General features: G+C 36.5%; 1 protein-coding gene across 1 annotated transcript; it reads left to right on the forward strand.

Annotated features, from left to right (window-relative positions):
* The first annotated feature begins 9,933 nt into the window (after positions 1-9,933).
* On the forward strand, positions 9,934-15,517 carry LOC146141375 (NACHT, LRR and PYD domains-containing protein 3-like). The gene is made up of 6 exons (XM_083390039.1): positions 9,934-9,969; positions 10,271-10,456; positions 10,787-10,923; positions 12,026-12,093; positions 13,444-14,829; positions 15,477-15,517. Exons 1-6 carry the CDS (start codon positions 9,934-9,936, stop codon positions 15,515-15,517), a joined length of 1,854 nt encoding a protein of 617 aa, XP_083246165.1.
* The last annotated feature ends 11,395 nt before the right edge of the window (positions 15,518-26,912 follow it).

The following is a 26,912-nucleotide window of genomic DNA, read 5'->3' on the forward strand; positions in this document are numbered from 1 at the left end:
GGTTTAGCTTTTCTCCTGAAGTTAACGATTGCACACTGTGGTTTCGCAGCTGGCGCCTGGCAGGATTGTCGATAACGCACGTGTTCGCTTTGCGTCTAAAGGTTCGCTTTCACTTGACATTAATTGGCTGTTTCTGATTATTTTTTCCTTTTTATGGCGTCATTACAATCACTATTGTATGACGTCATACCTGTAACCATTTGCTAATTTCTTTAATAATTAACGTCAGGCGGAAATGTGGAATTTCCTTAAATTGAAACTTCCCCTCTTTTTGGATTTATGGATACGCCCTTTAATGCAACGCGCCTCTTGATACGCGCGGAATACTTAGTCTTTCCGTTGCAACGAAAACATCTGTCCGGCGGGCACAAATCGGCAATGGCTCGTACGGTTTCTTTCTAATCTTTTTGTAAAAATACAAATGCGTAGAAATTTTGCTTCACTAAATAGGTTGGTTCTTTGGATATAGCTTAACTTATTTTCAACATCTTACTACGTCTAACTTAAACCTCCAAACATTATGCTCGAAATATAACTTGTAATGATACAACTACCCAAGGTTAATTATAGCTTTTAAACAAAGTTTTATTGTTGTTATCAACTGATTTCCGTGGTCAAAGGCCCTCTTTTAAAATTTTTTTTCACTTTTCGCTGTGTGTGAATAAATAACATCTTTCTAATGTGTAGCCTTTGTATTAAAGTGACCTCTCTCCAACCTAAAACTTAAACAAAGGAACTATGTGCTGGTCTTACTTCTTCATGACGTCACGTTTTAACGTACATTTGTTCGGTTGTGTTAGGACGTAACTTTGTGACGCCATCTATAGAACCAACCATGGCCGCCCCATAAAACCCTAGATCGGTCATGTTCAAATGGTGGATCGCGATCGGATCTTTTAAACCTTTTGTGCGGATCTTCTAATGTAGTCTTGAAAAAATAAACTTTCTACAGTGTTTTCATGTAAATACCAATGGTCAGTGTTGATGAATTTTGTAAAAATCAAGCATAGAACGAGACTCCCAAATGCTAATCTTTGTGAGCGTTTGAGGATATCAGTAAGCAACAGAAAACCCAAATTCGATGATATTGTAAAACCCAAAGTCTAAAACAGGGGTCAGCAACCTACAGCCCTCGGGCCGGATGCGCCCCACCAATGTTATTCATTCGGTCCGCCACCTCTTGACTAACTGGATACGAGTCCATAAGTTATCGCGTTTCTTTAAAGTAGTTTTATTACACTTTTAATTGGGAGTATGGATGACGACGTTTGGGCTCGAATTTTAAACCAAACAACGCTTTTTTCGCGCTTTGCGCAACACTTCACTGCCTTCTTAAATGTAATTAAACACGCTTTTAAGTGAAAAAAAAGATCCTCCTGATAAGGTCCTCCTGATTAAAAGTTGTTCTAACATTTTAATCACACAATTCTCAGTTAACATTTTATGCGGCCCACAAAGACCTTTCTGAGTTTAGTAAAAAGAAAACTAGAAAAAGGTTGCCGACCCCTGGTCTCAACCAACTCATCATTTTTCTCACTGAAACAATCTTGGTGCGTGTCCTATATGTTTACTATTTGCATTTGGTGGATCATCATGTTGTCAGGTTTGACTGTGGTGGATCATGGCAGAAATCATTTGAACACCCCTGCCCTAGATCAACAAAGCAAAATCCCTAGGGACAATATTTTGACTTAAACTATCAGCACGCCCTTAAAATCCTTTAAATTTTGTGCACGGCGTATTCCGCTCAATAAAAAGTAGCGAAAGTTTAGAGTGGACAAGGAGGTTTAATTTAAATGAATCACTTTGCCCTATTGCATCAGGAAACGCCTTGTCCGATGTATCCCGGCGTACTCGCTATCCCCGGTCGCCCCTATATTGGAAGACTATATTTGTCAACAAAACAGAAGTACGCAAAATTTATATTTTTTGCGTCTGGCAACATTTTCATTGAATTTACAACATGGCTAATTTTCATATTTTTCATGACAGCAAAAGGAAAGACAAGGTGCGTTGAATGGCTAGCAAGCAGTTGTTGGACGATCTGTCGCGTCGCTTCAGCTCAATCTACGCCGCGGATAATGACGTCAGCAGCAGACTAAACGTAAAGACAAGAAATAGGTAAAAGTAATAAAAAAGAGATTCTATTTCGCACTTTTGCGTTTGACAATTTGGGCATTTTGCGCATTGAATTTCGGCACCTGGGCAAAACTTTGGACACCCGCGCACATGTAAAAAATGAGATGGAACACTGCTTCTGTAGCCGGTGTTGCTCTTTATTGTGTGTTGTTTCTTTCAATGAACCAGCAATCCTAATAGTCTAAACCCCTACAATACCCACCCTTCAGATGCAATATTGATTAAAGCTTAGGCAAAACAACGGTCCATTATTCATTCCTATGCGGAGTAAATTATAATAAGGCGGCAAAATTTTGTGACAAAAAATAAATGTTTTTCCAGCGTTTTGTACTTACCAACCAAACTATGAACAAATATTAGTTGCACATTATTAAAATGTTTGTCATGATTGTTGTTTTGCATTTTTTTAATAATGTTCACATTAAAAGTAAACAAAAAACATATAGTTAAAATACCGTAATGTTGCTCAATACTTTAGCCAACGCAATAAGTGGCATGCAACACAATAAACTTAAAAACCTTGCAGTAATTTATAAATGCGTCGCAAAAGTTTGTTTTTACAGTTATAGTAAAACAATTACGTGAGTCTGTAAAGAATGCAACTTTACCTCCACTTCTATACGTTACCATTGCTTGGCAATTAAGTGTAACACCACCGGATATAATCCCAAGGTTGACCTCAAGTAACCCCGTAATGTATTTCGTCTTTTATTAAGTGCGCCCATGGAAAAACGATTTCTATAATCTTAACTTACAATCCTCCTGTCAAGGTTCTGATGACCTACTAAGGTAATCTCCATTTGGGAACTTTCAACTTTAAAAATATTAATATACAATGCACAGTGGAACAGGGCGACGATTTAGTGGCTCGAGAGGCAGATTGCCACCATAGTGTGTTGTTATAGTCATGGGGGATAGAAAGTCACTACAGTACAGTGGTTCTCAACTTTTATGCTTCGTGGCTCCCCCCGAAAGGCTCTCGAACCTCATTGCCCTCCTGCTTATAAAATACCTAACGTTGTGTTTAATTGTTTTTACTTGTTTTACATCTTTTCTTCATGGCTATTGTTCAACGTATAAATGCACTTAGCTTCTAAATATTTCTAAAATTTAACAAAATAAGTAAAATAACAAACCAGTCTTTTTAATTTAAATTAACATAGTTAGTCAATACAAAGCTTTATCTTACAAAGGTATTTTTTAGAGTCGGCTCTGTTTTTGTACTGAGACAAGCGATGTCATTACATTCGTCGAGATGATTTCTGGATTTTCGTTTTGTTAATGCGTTACTATTACTTGACAAATACGCTGTGCATAACCTCGTTGAATATTGGTCTAAAATTGACTTCAAGTAACCCTGCACCATGCTTGCTTTTAACGAGGTTTTTAAGAAAATTGCAAACTTGTTTACCTGGCATTAGGCTACATATTAGGCTACATTACTGTTCGGCAATTTTTTTGTCGCGGCCCAAAGTACGTTTTTTTTTTTTTTTTTTTTTTTTTTTAACTAAAAGAAAGCACAGAAAGTAAGAGTAAAGTAAAAGGTAAAAGGGTAGTGGCTTCTTCTTCCCATTGGCCAAAAAGGAGGCCGGGAATGCCTGAAGTGTCAGTATTGGTTCAGGCCCTCCTCCGAGCAACCATTCCCAAAGGGATATGTTGCCGCCACAGGGAGGTGGGCCCGAGTTGTAACTGCGCACTGGCAGAAGGTCAACATTTCGCCTTTTTGTTTTGGTGTAGGTAATTGGTAATAAATTGTACTGTCAGTATTACTAATAATATTAGTTTTTATACTGGCCAAAAAATGCCAGGACCACCGTCAGGTAAGTACAAAGTACGTTTTTTAGAGGCCCAGTGAATGCTTGACGCACATGGTAGATGAAAGCACTCGAATATTGTTTGAAATCAATTATAGTAGCTTTAGCTTTCCCAGAGTCGAAAATGCACGACTGTGAGCAGCGATCTCCTGGTGGCGCTAGAGTGCGCGTCGCAGTTACGTGTTGTTTTCGAGCTAACCGGTGTGGTGTTATGCAACTGAACCAAGTTTATCGCGCAAAATTTTAAACATACCTACTGACGCGTCACAGAAGGTGTTTGACAACAGTAATGACGCCATTTAATATCGCAACAGGCGCTCGTGCTTTTTGCCCAGAATATCAATTATCTCAGTAAAACACTAGTTACCGGACGTCCCTAGTCCAAACATGGATGTTGTGGCTTACGCATTGGTATAAAAGCTGAACAGACTTTGTCGATTGAATCAACTTTCACCCGCATTTTTTATTCGGCCAACATGTTTGGTGTTTCTCGTGCTAATTCTACTGTCTGTTAGTCGTTTGTGTAGCTACCTTCTTTGTCCGAGCAGTGGCGCCATTTTGTGTCGGCTTCATAGTGCATAGTCATGTGGTGTGCGAATAAACGTCGGTTGCTTGAATGTTTGGACACTCCGCTAACCTTCCCTTGTTGTGCCAGGCCAAATCTTCGCTCTCAACATCGCGTCGCTCTTTATGACGTCACTTTACATCCAAACACCAGCTGCTCACTATGACGTCACTTTACATCCAAACACCAGCTGCTCATTATGACGTAAAGTCAATTATTGCGGCAAAGGTAAGTGGCTAAATTCACCTCACAATCCCAAACAGGAATGAACTAAAAGTTAAACAAAGCTATTTACTTATTTGGTGAAATTATAATGTTATTGTTTTACTGGCCACAAAAAATAGGCATTCAAAACGAGCTTATTTAATTTAATAGCTAATTTGTGTTTGAAATATTATGGTAATTGGACATAATGTGGATTTAGCTCAAGTTTGAGTATTTATTCTGTATAAATTCGGGCGATTCTTTAAATCAGGGGTCCCCAACCCCTACGGGGCCACGAAAAAATATTAAAAATAATTTTTTTTGCTTAAAAAAAAAGTAATATGAAAGTTATCTTAAACCAGCAAGTAAGACGAGGGTTGTAAAGGGGTGAAAAGTTTCCGGGAATTTTGGAAACTTTCCCGGAAACTTTACGGGAATTTTAAGGGACCCGGGAATAATGGGAATTTTCAAATTTTATTTCATCAACCAAAAAAAAAATATTAAAAACCTATCTTGAGCATTTCTAGATGAGCAGGTGGAGCAACTAGTACAACGACTTTGAAACTCACAAAACAACAAAGATTTAGCTACCGTAAGCTGGGGATATTTTGGCCCAGACCGGTCGGGGTTGTTTTTGTTTGTAAAAAAAAACAGATTGGTGATGATTAAAAAAACAGATTGGTGATAATTAGGGCCATTTTTATGTTGACCTAAAAAAAATTTTTTTTACTTTATTTTTTATTTAACAAAATTGCTGATTTGTAGAGGCCACAGTTCTTCCTTGAATTGATGCCAGTTATCCAAACATTACATTTTGTCGATTTCAGACCCAAACGTAATATTTTGTCGAAAAAGTTGTTGTTTTATGGATTATAAAAGTGCGTCGTGTTTTTGGCGATAGATTTAGCTTGCTTAGGCATTTTTGTATTACAGAATGTCAGTAGGCTATTCCTAAAATCCAAACTGTTGATCTTCGAAAAGACCACATTTATGAAAAGGAAGTGTTTTATAAAATTATTTAACTCGTAACAACAAATAAAAAAAATGGACAATTTGCTATAAAAGTTAGTTCCGATCCAAGTTAGCATTGTGACATATTTCTTGCTTTTATGGGTTAATATGGTTTAATTGTGTCACAGTTCCTGATTTACAATGCTTCCACGACGATATTTACATAAACTACTCTCAAGAAACACAAAAACTTTTTTTAAATCTATAATGTGACAAATTTTGACTTTATTGAAAATTTTGACTTTATTTTGACCTATAAACTTCTTGTAAACAGTCCCCTAGATGCTAAAAACAACTTTATTCTTTGATTCGTGGACAGATGAGATCCTTGTGTTTGTATGTTCTTAAGTATTTTAGTTATACATAGTACTTTTAATCTAAACAGTATAAGGCCATTATTTTCCTGTTTCAATATCAAATTAAGATTGTTTTAAAAGTTTCCGAAGATTTCCTAAAATTCCCCCAAATTCCCAAAATTTCCATGGAAAGTTTCGGCTCTGAAAATTCCCGGGAATTTTGCAACCCCAAGTAAGACATTGTCAGGGCAAAAACAGGCTCAACCATCACATTAACTGAATATGCGATAACTAATTAATGTACTATCATGTGTATTGTATGTTATATTTAGATTGTTTTATCATTCTTAACTACCGGTAACTGTATAAACGTTTTTTTTTTTTTATTAAAATAACGTTTCCTAATTTTTTCAAAAGTTGAAAAAATAGGGGCCATTTATTTCCACAAATTTTCAAAAGGGGGCCACAGTGTAAAAAAGGTTGGAAACCCCTGCTTTAAATAAACCCTTTGTGGAAACACTATTGCTTAAAAAAGGAGTTCTTAAACTTTTGGTACGCACACCCCTTGACACAATTTGAACCATCGCCTGATGTGTATACCCTTTGTATACCTTTTGTCAGCTGTACACCCTAGTTTTGATCTGCTATACACTTGGATATACGATATATTTGTTGAAGTTCACTGGATTAATGCACAGATTATTGCCACGGGAGTTTCCCTAACTTAGCGGGGTAATTATATAACCCCAAAATGCTAAAACTGTGACTTATTTACCTGTGATTTTTGTTCAGTAAACTAGTTTTTTACTGTGCCACAAGCTAAAAATGTTTGAGAACCAAGGTTTCTGTAGTTATTCTAATAAATTAAATCAGCAGGTGTATATAGGTCAAGATGTGCTCACTTCCTAAAGAATTCTGCAACAAAGTTGTAGTAGCTGGTTCAACCATTTAAGCAGTAAATCTGTAAATACAAAAAACAAAATTCGGTGCCAAAACAGCGGCGCCCTGACGGCGCCGGTCAGACTAAGGCGTCCTAACGTAGTCACCAAAACGGCCGATACCAGACGGATGTCCCCCGGTTGTCTCATACCCTCTACCGACAGGTTCTGGCGTTATTATGGCCATTTAGGTCTTCTTCCGATGAATTTAGGACTTATTCCGTTGAATATAGGCCTTATTCTGATGAATTTAGACCTTATTCAGACGATTTTGATCTTATGCTGTACGGAATATTACTGCGTATTTGGCTGTATTATGTCGTTGGTCTTGATACTATGGTTTTATAGATTTTTCTGCTTTAGGTATTTTTGCTTTTTAGGTCTTATTGTGTGTTTCCATAATGTTTATAACAAACTGTGTTACTGTCGGGTTATTTTCTAATAGTTTTTTGACGTAAATTGCGAAAGACCAATAGTCTGATAATTATCGATTTTAATTATGCGGTTAACTGGTCAGGTTAAAGCAGTGCTTGTTCACCCCTAGCATCTATCTCCAGATTTCGTTCACCCCTGTTTTTCATAATAAGATAAAACTATCTCGTTTATATATAACGGCACAAAATGACTTAGGTTGTTTCGCAAGCTATCATTCATTTCTGACGGTTCACCATTATTCACCCCTTTTGGTTGGTTCACCCCTGCAAAAATTTTATTCACCCTGGGGTGAACTATTCACCTGATTAAGAAACACTGGGTTAACCGGTCAGGTCCCAATTTATATTTAAATTCCCAATAAATACACTGATTCGAACAACATCCATTATAATCCTTTTTAAGTTCCGGCTCATTTTTAGATTTCAATGAAATATCTTGATGACAACAAACTGAATTTAAAGTGAACTGTCGTACTAACTACGAAGCGAAACAAACATATGTGGTGGGATTTTGCCTTTACGCACATAGTTTAAAAATAGCCAAAAAACGACCTCATTCCTCATTAGATGGCCAGCACAAAAGTGTAGTAATGTCGTTGTAATGAAAGGTTGTATTGGTAAGGAACCGAAGAAGTCGCTAGAAATGTTTTAAATGCTTCAACACAAATTCTTGGAAACTAGAAATCTCATACCAGCTTTGTTATCGAGTATTATGACGAAATAAGAACGCTCCATTAAACAATAAGAAAGGCAAGCTTGTTTAAATTTATTTCACTTGGTAAAACTGTTAAAGTTTAACAAACTTTGTGAGCTTGTTATGTACCGAAAAGTTTTGCCTAATTTGCGATTCGTCTAAACATAAGTGTTTGACATTTTAACGCACATGTTTTATTAATTAGATTTACACGTAGTTAAAGCATAAGTCGTTGGCTCATTACTCTTCCGGATTCGGCCTTTTGGTTCTCACGAACTATTAAAGGTATTTTTCATGACAAAAAAAATAAATGGTGATAAAGTGTATAATGCAGTCGGCAATTTAGGTAGTTCGTCTAACGTTTTCAAGTCACCGTTATGGGATACGCGCATCTTCCATATTATGCCCTGACAAATATCCAGATGCTAGAAATATTAATATCCGAACCAAGCTTAGTTAAACAAAGCGAAGTTGAGTAATAATTCAGTAAACTATCAAAATATAAACGAAACAGAATTGTAGATTGTAAGGGAAAGTTACTAACTCCCAATCAAGTAGGTTAACATACATTTTATCTGTATGAGCATCTTAATTTAACCATAAAACTGTAACATATCACAAAACATGCTAATAATCTGAATTTTCTTTCGAATAACAGAATCTGCCTGAATCCGAATGATGAAAACAAACTATTGGTTGCACATCAATTATAAGATAAAACTTAATACAAGACTCAAAAAATCAGTTTGTTTATATGTTATAATATGATAAATATATTTCGCTACTAAAAGCATTATCAGTATCTAACACACAATATAAGTCAAGAAGTACGCTAATAAAAAAAAATAAAAAAAAATTGTTCTAGGCAAGTGGTGCACTGTACAATCCACAACCTGCATCAACGATGCTTATATGCTTTTATTAGTGAAATATATTTATCATATTATAACATCTAAACAAACTGATTTTCGGTTTATTAAATTCTGTCAATAACATGCTTGTTTTTTTCAATAATGATTAGGTTTCTCTCATGTTTGTAAGCTAATATTATTTAAAAGCATTGCTTATAATTATTTTCTTTTGTTCAGACATGACCTAATTCTGCATCTAAATTTGTCTTTGTACATCTAAATATGCGGCAGTTTTTTAATGTATTTAGCCAGTTTATCATTGTTTTTTTTGTTGACCAATATATTGTGTGTTAGATTTAGTACTTATACACTTTTTGACATAATTGAAGGAATTGTTGAACATTAATCTCCAAATAAAGAAAGTTGAACTAATATATAAATATTCCTTGCTCCAATAACCCTCAACAGTTAAGAAGAGTGAGTTACAAAAGCTGAAAATTGAACACCTACTGACCCCTAGACCTCACAAACCTGGCCTTAATTTAACCCATAATATCCCCCCAACCCAATTTACCCTATTTTTTAAACACTTAAAAAAATATATATGTCTATTGTGATATTATCGGACGAGTACCGATACTACCACTTCGTATCATGTATCGGCTCCGATATTATCGGACGAGTACCGATACTTCCACTTCGTATCGTGTATCGGCTCCGATATTATCGGACGAGTACCGATACTACCACTTGGTATCGTGTGTTGGCACCGATATTATCGGACGAATACTGATTCTGCCGCTTGGCTTCAGTTGTTAATTGTTATCATTGTTTTTTGCAAATTTATCATTTTTGCTAGTTTATGTTTAGAAAAGGGTTAAGCCATAAGTAACTAGAACTTGTATATAACCCTAACCCTAACACACAATGCTTACTGTTTGTTTAGATAATGTAAATAATATATTGTTTCAACTTGTGTATTTAAAAATGGCTGAAGAAAACACAACCAACATCACTTGTCAAGTAAGTTGAATTTGTTTTAAATCTTAGTTTCTTTATCAATGTAATTGGAAACTTATAAATCAACCTAACTAAGCAAGATATCGCTTTTTTAGCCTCAAATAGTCACATCTTTCACGCGTGCAGAACATAATTATATCCTTTATTTTTCTTACATACCTTTGCTCAGAAAAATATGAATAAAATATTGGAATTAAATTTTCTTTTACTACATGGTATAAAATGTTTAAATTATATAAGGCTAAACATTTACATTAAAAATATTTTTTTTTCTAATTACAAATATTTTCAATATTTTATGTAGAACTTTATTGCTGGCGATCAACAAATCGAACATCAGACTGTTGCAGGAATGCACGAACAGAGAGCACAAATAAACCGTCAGAACGTAGAAGATCTACAACAACAACAAGCTGTTATCCAACGTCAAGATGTGAGTGGACTGCGACAACAACATGCCAGTATCCAGCATCAAACAGTAAATCAGACGGTACATCAGCAACTAAGCATTCAACAGAATGTTACAGTTGTAGTACAACAATCTGCTATTCAAGGGGAAACCCCTCTAAGTATTGGTCCATCAACTCCCCAACAAGGTATTTTAGAGAAAATAAATATTAGGAAATTTGTTAGCAAAAGTGCGATTTAAATATTAAAGTTTTTCTACCTTAAATTAAGTGGTCTATTTTCCAGCACACTATTAGGATGTTGCTCCTAACCAGAAACCTGAATAATTGTTGTTGTTTACTTATAAATGCACTTTTAAAGCACCTAAGTTTTTATTGTTTTAATCTTCTCAATAAGGGGAAACACCTCTAAGGGTTGGTCCATCAACTTCTCAACAAGGGGAAACACCTCTAAGGGTTGGTCCATCAACTTCTCAACAAGGGGAAACACCTCTAAGGGTAGGTCCATCAACTTCTCAACGAGGGGAAACACCATCAACTCCCCAACAAGGTATTTTAGATAAAATAAATATTACGAAATTTGTTTCCCAAATTGCGTTTTAAAAATTAAATTTTTTCTATCTTAAATTAAGTGTACTATTTTCCAGCACACTATTAGGATGTTGTGCCTAACCAGAACCTGAATAATTGTTGTTGTTTACTGATAAATGCACTTACAAGATGCCTTCAGAGAGGCTTAGCGAAATAAGTCTGTCTGAATGTTTTAGTTGGTAAGAAATAGGTTAACGTTTTATTTCAATACAGAGAACTAATTTTTCTATGATAAAGTAGTAACAGGTAGTTTCAGTCTTCTCAACATTCATACATTTATCATAATTTTAAAGCAAAATGATTTTCAATTTAGTTGCAACATGCTTTTGTCACGGTCTGCATTAGACAATTAGCAAAGTGTCATTTTGTCAACCCCATTAATTGTTTGATTTCGCTGAAAACACAAAACATTATACAATGTTATCAATTGGTTGCAAGGTGGAAATATGTTTTTCAACCTTTTTTAAACTGTCCTTTGTACAGTGTACCTCATATTTAAACATTACCATAACGTAATTGTAAAGCATTAGGGATTAGTTTAAAAGTATTTCAAAATTTTGTGCAACTTTTGAAAGTTTTTTGGTGTTGAGCAAGATTTTACTGTTGCATTTATGATGTTATTTTAACAAACTATGTCACATCTAAATACAAATAGTGTTTGTACAGATTTATATACCGTTTAAAAGTGCTACGTTTTTAAGGTTTACGACAGTGGTTCACGAAATGTGGAGCACGTCGCACAAGTTGAACGTTAAGGCTTTTCAGTCAGTGAGCGGCTTTAAGCTCTTATGCCGAGTTTACAAAAGTTAACGCAACTGTAATTTAATAGGCATAGTGGGGGTTTTGTCATTAGCCACATTAAATCGGAATGTAATCTAAAATTTGCGGTTTGTGTTGAGGGCAATATTTTTCTTTTCTTTTTTGGCTTATTTACATTAAGTAAATTTTGAAGACTGGTTAGTATTGGAACCAGGCCACTAGTTGGTAGGCAGACAGAAAAGACTGAGAAACTATATTTAAATACTCCAACTACGTAGTTATATATCATATAATAATTGTAGAAATCAAGCTTTGCAATACTCAGCACTTCTTTCTATTATTGCTTGCGTCTACAAGGACAATAGCGAACGTACAATTTTCGCACGGTACAAATCAAAACAGTAGAGAAATCGGTGCAGGTTTTCTGTAAGGCGAAAAAGGAAATTGTTAGCGCTCAATACTTCATATATAAACAAAAAGTTGCGAAATAAAACATACCAAAGTTTGATGTCTGGGGTGTATAGCGTCTTTGGTAACGATGCTGGTGATGACTGCACCAAGCACCGCAAAACAAAAGCTTTATATAGCAACTAAATTGGCCCCAAAGGCTAGAAGTTAATTGCATTCTTTGCGTGAGAGGCGCGCACTACCACGCCTAATTAAGTGAGTGTGCTTATGCGATGTGTCGCGCCATTATGCGCGCGCAAAAACGAGAAATGGAGCAATAGCGAAAGGCAAAAAACTAAGATTGACGAACCCTTTAATTTACTTTGTCAAAGTTAGACAAACCATAAAAATTAACCACTTTGGTGCTACTATAGCTGGAGTCCAAAATTATGTATTGTCATCTGGTTTGTCTGGGGCCGAAGCGATATACTAATAATAGGATCTTGTTTTAAAAAAAGTATTTCCATGGTTAAACCATTTTGGCTAGCTCCTTTCATGTTGCTTTAAGTATTTTGCTGGAGTCTTGGTACTTGGCTAATTCCACCAATGCTAATTTTACAGTAATAGAAAACATTGTTCAATACAGTATTTGATTGAAATGTGAGCATTTTTTTAATAAGCCTTTAACAGGGTCACCTACTCCATCACTAGGAGATATTTGTAGCTAAGAAGATCTAATCTGCTTTGATGTCAAACAGCTCTACACATAGTTGCATTTCTGCTGTAGTTTAGCCCGAGCGAATTTGTTGCAATCTTATTTTTTCTTTGAGGTTTTTAGTTGTTTAAAATATAAAAAAAATCTGAGAACATGGGTGGACAAATATTGAAAAACTTTAAATTAAAGATGGAATGACCCAAAATAATTTAAGGCCTTGCATACATGCACCTCTCCTTGGGTTATAAAAGCCTAATTAAAGCATTGCAAATAAAGATATTGCTGTGCTGATTATACTTATTGTGTGTTACCTCCCACAGTTAACTTAACTATTTTTTTTGCAGCTATAAAATACCTTTCTTTAAAGGTAGCACTTTACCAAAAGCTAATGCTAATACTTTGTTCATATTGCGTCCAATAAGATAAGTTTATGTTTAAGGCAACTAAAGCTAAAGGTGGTATTAATTTGTTCAACCGATGACGTTGATGTCTGCTAAGAGATAAAACTCAAACATCAACCCAAATAAACATGTATTATTTTTTCCCGAGGGCAAGCAGAATTTATTGAATTGGTTGTTTTGCTTGTTTAACCTATTTCGCAAATAAACTTTATTTTAGATTCCACCTCCGGCGATATTTCACTTGAAACCATAAAGGAAGATCTCAAGAGAGCACAGCAAGAAGTTGTTTCTCTTGGGCTAAATTACGAGCAGGAAAACTTTCCCCGTGTTCATCCAGTTCTAAGGACAGAAAAAAACTTTTATCGAGGTGGAGCCGGTAAAACTGGAAAATATAAACCTTTCACACAACAAAGGTATGTCGATTCCGGCTCAAAAGAGGTCAGTTATGAGCGATGGCATGGTAGTGTAGTACCTCATCGCTACACCGCTTTAGTTGGGGCTCCTGGTTCTGGGAAATCAACCATTGCCAGACGACTGTCAAACACCTCTTGCATAACGTGGATTCTCCTGTTGTGCATGAAGATGCTCTATGGGTCAGAAAAAGTCACTCTAAGGCAGGTTGTGGTTGATTATGCGTACCCATGGTTAAGCGAAAGAAAACGAAACGCCATATTTGCAGCAATGATGGAGTCCCCAGGGAAATTTGGGATCATACTTGATGGTTATGATCAGGCAACTTGGTCACTTGATAATGTAAAGCCTAGATATGCATCATACGATACTCCCATGTTAGTTGAAGAGGTAGTCGCAAATTTATGCACCGGAAAATTCTTTCCTGGCATTTCTATAGTTTTAACTTCCAGACCACATTCTATAGTCACCCTTCAAAAATTACTTCGCCCCAAGGAAATTGTTTTGGTACATGAGCTTACACCAGACAACATGAAAAAACTTTTCTTTGCATTTGCTAAAAATGAAGCCCAGAGAATATGGGAAAGCTTTACCAAACTGGCACCTGTGTTACTTGAGCTTTGTCTTACCCCAATCATGCTTCAATTGATCCTTTTGGCTGCTTTGGGCACAGATAATCTCATCGAACTTTGTAACATCACTCAGATTTTCATAGTTTTACTTGAAAACTTGAGACGCTCAGAACATGCCAAGGGTCATGACATCAACCTAATCAAAGTTAAACTTACCAAAATTGCTTACAACGCTACAAAGAATTCAACTGTCATTATGACCTTTCCACAAATGGCTGAGCAAGGTTTAAGTGATGTCATAGTCCAGGATATAATAATCGCAGTACCTGGGTATTCTCACTTTAACCAGAAACTTTTCGACGGCGACAAAAAGTTTTATTTTTCACATCAGTTACTTCAAGAATTCTTCACAGCCCTCCATATAAGCCAGAACATGGGTTTAGACGAGTTTAGTCAGCTTGTCGAGCAACTGGTCGCTAGTCCCCACTGGGCGATGGTGAGAAGATTCCAATGTGGGCTTCTACTCGGAGATAACTTCACGGTTCCAGAATCCGATGAATCCTCCAGTGATGCAGAATCCGATGAATCCTCCAGTGATGCAGAATCCGACAAAAGAAAAGGTATGTACACCATTTCTAACCGTGATTTCTTAGATTATATTTTGGTTTGGTGACATGAGCAAGTACACCGTGTAGTACAAACTACTTCGCTAGTATGAAATGTATTGCATCGATATGTAAGGCGCTTTTTTGCCTAAAAAATAAGTAATTTATACCTAATAGATTAAAATTCTGACGTAAAAATAATTAATTTTGACAAAACTTTAACCTAGTAGCGTATCCAGGGGGGAGGGGGTTGAAAACGCCGTTTTTCGTCTCCTGTTTGGTGGACTGTAAACGCAGGATGTTTTTCTCTTTCGCCTTTTGTTATTCGTTCAGGTTTAGTATTCGACAATTGACAACGCAAAGTCAAGCCGTCTTACTTATCGTCAAAAACGTCGAGTTAGGCGCAGCTAATGTTCCTCGCTGTTCGCGCTAATATCTGATGTTGGTGTAACATTGGCATTTAATGTTTGTTACCGCAAAATTATTCTCTATAAGCATATCCTAAGACCACGTGTTTAGTGTATAATTGACACAACTTATTTTTCTATTATTTTGCGGACTTTGGCACACAGCTCGGCGCAGATATTGCTCTAATAGTAACACCCGGGAAAAACGATCTTCATTTAGTATTGCAGGTGGTGAAAGACGTGCTTGCAATTTAGTGCTAGTCCAGTACATGAAATCTGGGAAACTGCGCTGCTGATAGTCGAAACATGATTCTATCAAAATCAATCACACATATTTCACGGTCTTGGTTTAGTTTTTCGCCTGAAGTTAACGATCGCACACTAAGCGGTTTCGACCCACGTGTTCGCCTTGGGTCGTAAAAGTTTGCTTTGCTGGACGTTAATTGGCTGTTTCTGATTATTGTTTCATGACGTTATTACAAATCACTATTTTATAACGTTACTCATTAACGATAGACGGGAAATAGAGGAGTTCCTTAAGATTTAAACAATGCTTTGTTGTATAAAAGTACCGCATTAGTGTTCATCGTTGATATTTTTGACTTTTCAAGAAGAAAACAACTATTAAAATGCTGAAAAAAACAAGACGTTCGGTACTTTAGAAAATTGTTGGGCAAACAGTTTGGTTAAAATACATTGTAAAAAGAATTGCAAAAAAATAAAAACACATCATTTAAATACAGAAGCTATGTTCATGATGAAAATGTATGCGATTTGCAAACCTTTACTTTTATGTCGTGGTGCAATGTGTCACCAAATCGAGTGTTATAATTAATAATAATAAATATCCCTTCCTAATTAAATCCTGTGTATTAGAATCGAAAACGACTTTATTCTTGAATAAATATTTCTTGAATTTCTAGTTGTTAAACTCCTAATTTTTGCAATATACCTCAGTTAACAATTTGTGCTTGCCATGTAACCTGGTGTTCAATATTAATCATGTTACCGAATGTTTCCAGGTTTGCCTGCGAAGTTCTTCAACAGATTTCTTGCGATATTCCGGCGAAAAACAAAGCAATTAAAGGGTTAGTCTTAACTATTTTATCTCTATTTGCTTCGGTTCGTTAGGTTGGGAATTTAAACGAAATTTGTTTCATTATTTTTCTGAAATTACTTTGTGGTTATGAATCTATTTTTACAAAACTATTACACTACACAATCTTGCTGACTATAGCTTGTACAAATAGATATCATAAATATATTTCTTGCTCAATTCTGTAAAGCTTAAACGTGGAAAAAAAATATTGAAATAAATATTACATCCCGGGTTTTAATGGCGAACCGAACTAGTCGCTTAATTATTAATTTTAGAAAACTGCATGCGGTGAGATTCGAACTCACGACCTCGGCCTAACGGGAACGCCACTTTACCAACCGAGCTCAGTTTCCCTTTTTATCAATAATGCCCTTAGTTACGCCCATATTTCAAAATATGCAAAAGTTAGGTTAAATTTGAAAATCAATTCTTGGTGCTTGAAGCTTTTGTTGGTGCAACCCTTTGGTGGTGTTGCGCCCTAAGCATAATTTGATAGATCCTGGGAAGCTGTTTGAAAAATATCCATGTAAGGTGGTCATGTGTGAAAAGTTTGATGTTATGTTTCACCCAGGAACGTCAGAACCATCAACTAGTTCATCGACGCACTTGGCAACTTCGCAACCACTTGATGGCGCACCATCCACACCACAAGTATTGCAGTTGATGTTTACAAACAAACTAAATATATTATAACAAATAAATTTCAGTAGCATTTTGTACTGTTTTGCTTAAGTAGTGCAATTTTTGGTTTAAAAGTTTTGTTTTAATTAATTTAGTTAACTAATTAGTGAAATGCTTTCTATTAAGAAATTGCTTTGGACGTTTGGAATAGTTTTAATATTTTTGTGATTTATTGAAATGCTATTCTTTCAGGCATCCGTGTGTGAGGAGAAGATACAGGGAAGCTCCTTGCTGCTCGATCAACATCCAAGCGTTGCTCCAAGAGAAGCGCAATCAACTTCAAGCCACGGGTTTGCTATCACCACCAACCTGTTTATTGTCACAAGTTTTGTGGAACGCTAAACATATTTAGGACTTGGTCGTGCCAGAATGTTTCACCTCGACTAAGACATGGCCCATTTATCCATAGAAATCATAGTTGTTCAGGTCATATTTAATTGGATTAATCGCTTACATCAAGAGTCGGTAACTTAAGCCCAATGAAAACAACGTTGCGACAAATGTATTGATTGCGGCCAGTAAGCCCTTGTGTAGATTTATAGCAACACTTTATTATGGTTCTTTGTTAAAACTAATTACTAATAAACTACTTAACATGAAAGTTTATTTGTTTGTAGCCAGTTGAGACCCGGAAGCTTCCACCCACAGCAAGCCCAGTCACAGTTGGCACAACATTCCTCTGCTGTACAACCGACCGCTGTACAAGCATCTTCTGTGCAACCGACACATCAACAAACTGACCAACAGGTTGCTATTTTCTTTCTATAATTTGGTGTGATTGATATCAGTAGCAGTTTAGTTTGATCGCATGTGAATACAATGGGATAAATATAGCCTACTGGTTGGCATCTGGGAACGTTTTGTAGCTAGACGCCATCGGGGTCGCATCACACCCAGTGTTCTAAACAAGCCAACTTAAAATGACTAAATCCCAGTCAAATCATTAGCAAGCAACTTAGGTCCAATTCAAGTCTTTCTTAACAAATAACAAGTATAAGTCGTTAGTTACTTAAGCCCAAGTCAAACTTAAGTCACAACATTGTCATTTTAGAACCAATGTTAAACTTGAGTTCTGAGCAACATTTCGCATGACGAATATGGAAAACCAAACTCATCGTAAGTTAAGATTTCTACAATGGACGAAAATAAACCAGTATTCAAATTAAAGCACTAAATATGAGTTGTGTGAGACAACATTATTCACACTCCAGCGCTGTAATCGTCACTGTGACTGTGACGTCACCAATAACACCCCTCCCAACCCCAGGTAAACTTCAAACTTTGCGCCCATGCTTCTGCTTGATACGCATTTATAATTATAAGAGTTGTTCTGTTTGTTCACCAGCTATGTTTGTATGCAGGTTGCCAAGCAACAAGCAGCTACGGACAATCCGCAGAAACCAACAGATGAAGGTAAGCGACCATTTGATGAACTTACACCTGGCAATGATTCAGATTATCCTTCATTTAGAAATCATTAAATGCTCAGCATCAGGGGCGGATCTAGGGGGGGGGGGGGTTCGCGGTTCCCTAGGTAGTATGGCCTATTTTCGCCAAAATAAGACATATTTTCAAGCTTTGTAGTGGTGTTCGAGCTTATGGCGCCATATAATGAATATTTCAAAAAAATGGTAAAATTCGTTTCGCGCACTCGCGCAAAGCGGCGTTTTTCAGATTTGCAGAGACGGCTTAAGTGACCGTACGCCAGTATAGCAGAATGCTGGCGACTTGGCGACTATGTCGGCCAAAGAATCAGCCAGAAAACCGAAGAAAGTGGTGCAAAAAAATTAAGCAAAAAAAAAAATTTTATTTATTTTTCAAAATATTTTTTTTAAAGGTTTTTTTTCAAAATCCAATTTACAAAATACCTTGTGGTTGTTTCCACACATATATTTTTGAACAGCGGAAATTTGTAATAACATTACATACTACAATTGGCAGAAATTAATTTTGTTTGTGTCATTTTGAAAAAAGTTATGGTAGTGTAAGGCCTATAGACTGTTTATTATTTTAAAAAGTACTCACTTTTGATCATACAATTGTTACGTGTTGGCAGTTTTACTTTGAATTGGCAAGTACTTCTACATTAAGTTGATTTCCTGTATATTGAGTTGAATTCCCCATTCCTGTTAAATGTACTGGTATAACATTTGCATCGGTATATTAAGGATGTACCAGGCTATGCTTTCCACCTAAGGCCTAAAGTATATTTTTGGTGGTTTAATTACGCAAATGCTAAAAATTTTCTTTAGCCTGGTTTTGCTACGTTTCTGTGTCTTTTTTTTCAGCAAATCTATCCCAAAGGTAATATGGCACTGTGACTGTGACCATTTCTATTAAATTTTATTATAAATATCATTATTTCGAGCAATATAAATTGAAAATTTATCCAAAGAATATTTTTTCGTTTTGAGCAGCACGTTTTCACACAGGTTTGCCTGAAAACAGCTATCTATGTACCACTTTTAAAGCAAGAAAAACAGACATATACGTCCACCCCCAGGCCCCAGGTAGTACCTTCACATGTCCCTTGTGTACTTGTTAATGGCTTAATGTCACAAAATTTTTTGCGCCTTCGGTGCTACGTTTATTAATAGCCTTGTTTATCGCCAAAACATGGCAAGGTTCAAACATTCCTTTGGCGAACACATCATTTAAGGGGCGCGACCAAAAACCGAAGAATTTTCGCCAAAAATGCTTGTCACCAGAAGTCTGGCAAGATTCTGCCAGCCTGCCGTACGCTGACCTCGACTATATAATAACTAACTTACATCCAAGTACAATTAAAAGCTTTTTTGTTGTTAATGCAAATCTGTATCAGAACCAGCCTGCCAATATACTTCATCCGGCCCGCCGCCTCTTTGACAAATTAGACACGAGTCCATTTTAAATACTTTTTGACTATTTTAAGTGTGTAAATGCAAAAAGTTTTCGCGCTTCGCGCTAATGATCTTTATACATCCAGTGTGTTTACGTTTTGATGCTCTTTTTGAACTAGATCAGCGCTTTTTTACTGTTGCGCCGTGGAAAGCTGCCAAGTGCGTCGCGGACAAACGGAAAACGTATTCAAACATAATCGACAAATATTTTTTAACCATTTTTTTAAATGTAACAAAAACAAGAAATTTAAAATAAATACCGGTGTACCAAAAAAACCGCGCTCGCTAGCTTCGCTCGCCAGGTGTGCCCCAAATGGTTAACAAACAATAAAATAGATTAACTATAAAATTTATCGCGTTTTCTCAAAGTAGTTTTATTACACTTTTTTAATAGCAGTACGGGGTTGACGACGTGTGGACTCGAGTTTTAAACCAAGTATACGCCTTTTTAGCGAATTTGCGCCAAAACTTTACTGCCTCTTTAAAAGTAATTATAAACACGTTTTTAAAGTGCAAATAAATCCGAGGCCCACCTGATTCACAATTGTTATAAAGTTGTAATAACATAAAATCTCATTTAACATATGTTGTGCGGCCCGCAGAGACCTTGCTGAGTTTGCTTTTGGCCCGCGACTACTACACAAAGGTTGCCGACCCTTGTGTAAGGATTTGAATAAACTATCCAATGTTAGGATTAACTCTGCATAGAGTTTTGATCATTTCAGCACCTCATTTGGCAAAAACCAACTACAGTAACTTAAAAGTTGAGAAAAGTGTCATGAAAGAACCACAGCTGACCGCAGCAGACAACGCTATGGTTTTATTGCGACGTGGCCTCGGCGCTTTTTCGGAAGCATGTGCGGTTGCTCTCGCCTTTTCGGGAAAAAGCAAGATGTGTAGACAATAGACATGGTAGCGTCTTTCAGCGATATTCTTCATACCGGGTCAAACTAGGAAACCGGCCCACTGTAGAGGCTAACCTTATTACTTTTTCGTGCTTTCAAAAGGTCTGTTTTTCGCGTTATTCTGCAGGAGTTAGTTTATTCGGCCAGCCGATGTTATTTTTACCTGAATTATGGCGTCACGCAATGGTATACTTTTGTGACGTCATATCTGAAAAAATTGTGACGTCATATCTGAAAAAAATTCATGGCCCTCCCCAAACTGAAATCCTAGATCCGCGCCTGCTCAGCATCTAATTAAGCTTGATGGGCGACTTAAAAGTGCGAAAAGTGAAAGTTTGTCAACAGAAAAACTTACATGTTTGTAAAATATGTTTTCCTGATATATTTCCAGGCCAGGCTAAGATGTTCTACAAACGCCTTTTAAAGGAATTGAAACGAAATCCCTTTGGTAAGTTTACAACATTTATTTTACTTTGTGCTATATTTTCACTGGACATATGTATTCAAACAAGTAAAACACACGTGAGCATATTAGGCGCTACAAGCTTTAGCCGTGAACGCGATTAAAGAAACACATTAAGTAGATGGCGGTAAAAATATAAAATCATCAATCTATGGATAACCTAGCATTAAATAAATATATTCGTGTAAAAATGACTTCGTTAGAAACAAGTTCTTCTCCGGGTTGATCCACTCACGTAAACTTTTTACTTTTAGTTACGATTTTGAAAGTTAATTGTCCAACAACATAAAACAAGCCGCCTACATGGCAGAAATATTACAATATCTTACACAAGTACTATCTCTTTTATTTATTGTGATTTTTTGCCGGTCCGTGAACATATTTTTATTTAATCAGTTCGTCTAAAAAATTTGGAAACTTCTGCTTTAAACAACCATTGTTAGAACAATTCACACTTGTGACGTCACAGTGCCAATTGCTGGTTCAACCTACAATGTTATTTTTGTTGCTTTTTTAATATTTGTTGAAAACTGTGTTTAGATTTTAGAATGATTGTTGATTTGCAAGAATGCAATGAAGCAGTGCTCCAGTCTTTCGCAAAGCACTTCCCTGCGGATGCTTTCCCTTTTGAAGGCGAACCCATCGGTACAAGTTCATGCCACGCTTTGGGGCGGATGCTCCAGCATGTCGACAAAACAATCGAGTTGTTGGATCTGTCCAACTGCAAGCTGACAAGTCAAGGTTGGGGACACATTTGCGAAGCAATCGGGAAAATGACTCACAAGGTAAAGTGCTTTCATGTAATTATCAACATGTTGTCTCATTTAATTTATTTATATATTAATTTGTATTTGTTACATTATTGATATAAAGATTTCAATGCCATACCCTGGCTAACAGTTACTTGTAGCGTGGTTTCCCATATAAGGAAGCATGTTAAAACAGAATCCCCCCCCCCCCCTGTTTTTAAAGGTACAGAATAAATATGAAATTAATTACCGGGACAACTTATTAGTTTACTTCAGGGGCCACAAACATGTTAAACGATTGGTTTATGAATGTTAGTTTGTAGCGTTTTTTTCCAAAGCATTAAAACTGTATTGCAAAGACTAAACAGGGATTGCGCTTTAAGCAAAAACGCATTGATCTATTAAATTATATTTTTATGGAGTTCAAAATTCTTATGACGCTTTGGCCTAAGACAGTGGTTCTCAAACTGGGGTCCGCGGTCCTTTTGGGGGCCGCAAGACAATTTCCTGGGACCGCGAAGCACCTAACAAAAAATCAACACGACGCTCCTGAAGAAGAATTTTTTTTGTTTAATAAACTTTTCAGGCAGCTTACTTTTCCAAACCAAGTTGATTATTAGTTGTCCATTGACGTCATTGCACGCTTCAAGTTAATTGTCCATTGTGACGTCATAGTGTTGCGTTGTGCTAATAAGAGTTACGTTTTTACAGCTTGCTGCGCTGACACTGTGGGCTATATACGGTCACGGTTTTAAAACTGTTGGTGATTGCTTCACTCAAATAAAGTGATTCGTTAGAGGTTAACATAACTGAGCTGATAGCAAAGAAGCAAGTACACCCATCCCATTGTTACCATTAAAAACAACCTGTTAATTCGTGTATATTTGTGTACATTTTTAAAATTTTAATTTTATTTTTATGGCGAATATTAATATTGAATATTAATATTTTTTTTAAATTAATTTTTTTTTTCAAAATTTAAAAAATACAAGCCAGTCTTAAGACGGTGGTAACTTTTTAAATACGGTGGTTTGTAAGAGGTTAGTCGCTTAATAAGTGTGTTAAGCAAATTTCTATCTCTTGGGTTGGCGTTTACTTCGCGATTTGTTGTTAAAATTATAACATTTCATCTACTTGCATACAGTTATCTATTAAATATATTTTCACCAATATTTTAATATATATATATATATATACATATTAGGCTAGAATAGGTATATGGACATTGGACACATTAGGTAATGGGTGTTTTTATTAATATTTGCACAAAATAATTATCGTTATGTTTAGACAGTTATCGTTTCCACACAACTTAAGCATTTGAATTCGGTTTATTGAAAATAGTACTGCATATTATAGAGCAGGGGTCGGCAACCTTTTTCTAGTCGCGGGCCAAAACCAAACTCAGAAAGATCTTTGCTGGCCGCACAAAATGTTAACTGAGAATTGTGTGATTGAAATGTTAGAACAACTGTGAATCAGGCGGGCCTCGGATATTTTTGCACTTAAAAACGTGTTTAATTACATTTAAGTGGCAGTAAAGTGTTGGCGCAAAGCGAGAAAAAAGCGTTTGTTTGGTTTTAAATTCGAGTCCACATCATCCATGTCACGTCGTTTACAAGACACGGAATGGTTGTAAAGCAGTGCTTCTTAAACTTTTTTAGTTTTGTTCACGGTTTAGTGCGGCCCGCAAAAGATCTTTCTGAGTTTGGTTTTGCCCGCGACTGGAAAAAGGTTGCCGACCCCTGATTTAAGTCTTGGTGCAGAAAGTTGAATTTTTCGTGATAATAACATAACCTTGTGAAATAATGTATGTCTAGTAGGAATTAATCTTTTATGTTCAGCTAGCGCCAAGCTGGATTGCATTATGAAACTATATGTTGAATTGTCAGCCATTTTTATTGCAATAGCGCAAAGAAGTATTCACCAGTGTGTTTAAAGCTAAACGCAATTATTGCAGGGAGTCGAACCGTTTGACTTTTCCGGTTCAGGTTCGGTTCGGGTTTAAGGATTTTTTCAGAATTTCGGTTCAGTTCCGCTTTCGGTTTCGAGCAATTTTAAAGTTCCGGTTCAGCTCCGGTTCGACCATCGTTATTTCAAAACCGGTTCGTAAAGTTCCGGTTCGGATCCAATATAAGTTGCGTTAAATCTAAAAATGTGGGTCAATAAATGTAGAGAATAATCTTTGAATTGTAAGTCATTTAATCTAAGTTACGTATAAAAAAACAGCAAACTCAATATTGAAATATCTAAAAAATTAAAAATCAACCTTTTATTTAATCAATATTTATATTTTTTTCATAAAATTTCGAACATGGCGTAACTTGACTCTGTAAAATACAAGTTGTTACGTCATGCTGGAGTGCTTACAGTTCCTGATTCGGCTAAGGTTTATGTTCTTTTAAACTATTTGGTTCAGTTCCCGTTCAGCTCCTTAAAATCTTATAAAAACCGGTTACGGTTCGGAAAAAATCGATCCAAACCCGGTTCATAAAGTTCCGGTTCGGTACCGGTTCGACTCCCTGAAATATTGTTGTATGTAAATTTTATGTCCTCTTGTCCTGTTACCTACATGCCTTATTTTTGAAGTTACGCCATTAATTTAGTTCAATTTATACACATGCTCACGTAAATTCCTATAGTGAATGCATGTTAGTCAACCTAAAACATGACTGACAGCTCATCGAAACAAAAGTACAGACAGTATAATGTCAGAAAACGATTGAAATAATACTTTACTGTAAAGCAAGATGGGGGGGGGGGGCGATATGAAACAATATGGAGCGCAAGGGGCACTAGTGTAAAAAAGGTTGGGAAACACTGATGTAGATCAATCCGTTTCCCCGCTCTTTTGTACGATTCAGCTAACACGCGAAAGCGCTAAATCACTTTCCCAAGTTACGTTTTGTTTTGTAAGAATTTCTCACTGATTTAAAAAAACGCCCTGGAATTTTAAAAGTTCGGCGCCTATGTACGTGACGTATAAGAAAGCGATTCGAATTTTGCTTGAAATAACGCCACTAATAGTGTAATTTGACTGAAATTGCAATTGTAGCATTCTTGAATCACCGCGGCGCAACATGCGGAAGTATGCATAGCGCTTTAGTGCTCAACTGCTCATTGAACTTAATTAAAACGGATAAAAGTTCGCTCGTGACGCGAAAAAAGTGTAGTTCTTTAGGGTTGTTCATGAGCAAAAATTTACACTCGCCAGTCTGGGTAGCGGCTAACAATCAGCACTCGCCCGCCTGCCGAAATACCACTCGCCAAATTTGTTGGCAAGCCGTCTGCAAATTTCCGTCCTAGCGCGGTCATTTCTTGGGTTATCGTTAACCTGTCTCATGGTTTCTATACGTAAACATTGGTTTTCAAAAAAGTCTGTTCGTTTATTTCCAAGCATGGATAAACAAATTAATGAACCATCAAGCAGTTTACGCTTAAAACAATGTAAACATTTGAAACACAATACACGTTTTTTTTTAGTAATTTTAATAAAAATGTCAAAGCCATAATATTCGATAAAATCGACATTTCGCAATTTACAGACGTTTCAGCAATAACTCATGCCATCATCAGTGTAAAAATCAAGTGAAGATAAAAGCGATAAAACATCAATGTAAAGAATGTAAACAATTCCTTAAATATATTTTTTCTACAATCTTTAGTGAAAAAATAACACTGACAATATTTACAAGCTGATATGAGAGCTACACGAGCTAATGAGAGCATTTTTCATTTCAACATTTGTGAATTGTAGCTTGGTCACAATCACTGTCCTTGTCGTATTCATCCGAGCCAGGGGCGTATCCAGAAATCCAAAACGGGGGGGTCCCGAATTTTCAACTTCGGGATTCCCCGTTTTTCCATCTGACGTTAATGACGTCATAAAGTAGTGACAGATATGGAGTCATAAATCAGCGATTGTAAAAAAATCATCAGAAACAGCCAATTAACGTCCAGCAAAAGCAAACTTTTAGACGCAAAACACACACGTGCGTCACCGACAATCCTGCCAGGCGCCAGTGTTACGACTTTAACTAGTAATTCTAGAAAATTACCTAGGCCTTCTGTAAAGTCGCTAGTGAGTCCTTATTTTCGGGCATTAGATAACCTACCAAAGAGAACTTATATTAAAGACCACAACAAGAAAACCCAATGTACAGATGTATTGGTTGCAAGAGTAGAATATTACCACACCACAAACAATAATGACACTTAGACACACACAATTACTTACAAAAAACCGACAGACAGAGCATAATGACACTTAAAGTTTTACTCGCTAATTTCACAAGGCTACACCCAGACGTCTACTGAGCTGTAGGTGGTCAGCCGCTCGTAATATACGCTAAAACAAAACTCCTTTTCACGGGAACCGACGCGCTCCCGGAAACCCCAGGCCCGCCTTACAGGGCGGCCGTTTCGTGGAAAGATAACATTGGGCGGACCTTTTCGTGAGAAGTTAAACCGCGCCGGAAAACAAGCGATAAATGATTGTGAGATTTGCAGAAATGTTTGGAGACAGGAAAAAACATGTCTAGAGTCCAATTAACGGCGAACACCACGGCGCACAAAAATATTACGTCATTATACATGTCCCGAAATGCGAAAACCTAATTCCTAGCACTACATTTAAAAACAAAAGCGCTAAATTAATAATGAATGTTCGAATTTACAGTCGGCGTAATTAGCAACCGGTGATAATTTTGTAGTGCTAATTAAGCACGTAACACCAGCTGCGAGACCGCTTAGTGTGCAATCGTTAACTTCAGGAGAAATATATGTGATCGATTTTGGTAAATCGATTTACGGGACTACGCTAAATTAAAAGCACGTCTTTCGCCACCTGCAATACTAAACGAAGATCGCTTTTCCCCGGTGTTATTTGATTAGCGCAACATCTGCAAAAACGCCA

Source organism: Ascidiella aspersa, chromosome 5 (assembly GCF_963924565.1).
Source record: "Ascidiella aspersa chromosome 5, kaAscAspe10.2, whole genome shotgun sequence".
Lineage (NCBI taxonomy): Eukaryota > Metazoa > Chordata > Ascidiacea > Phlebobranchia > Ascidiidae > Ascidiella > Ascidiella aspersa.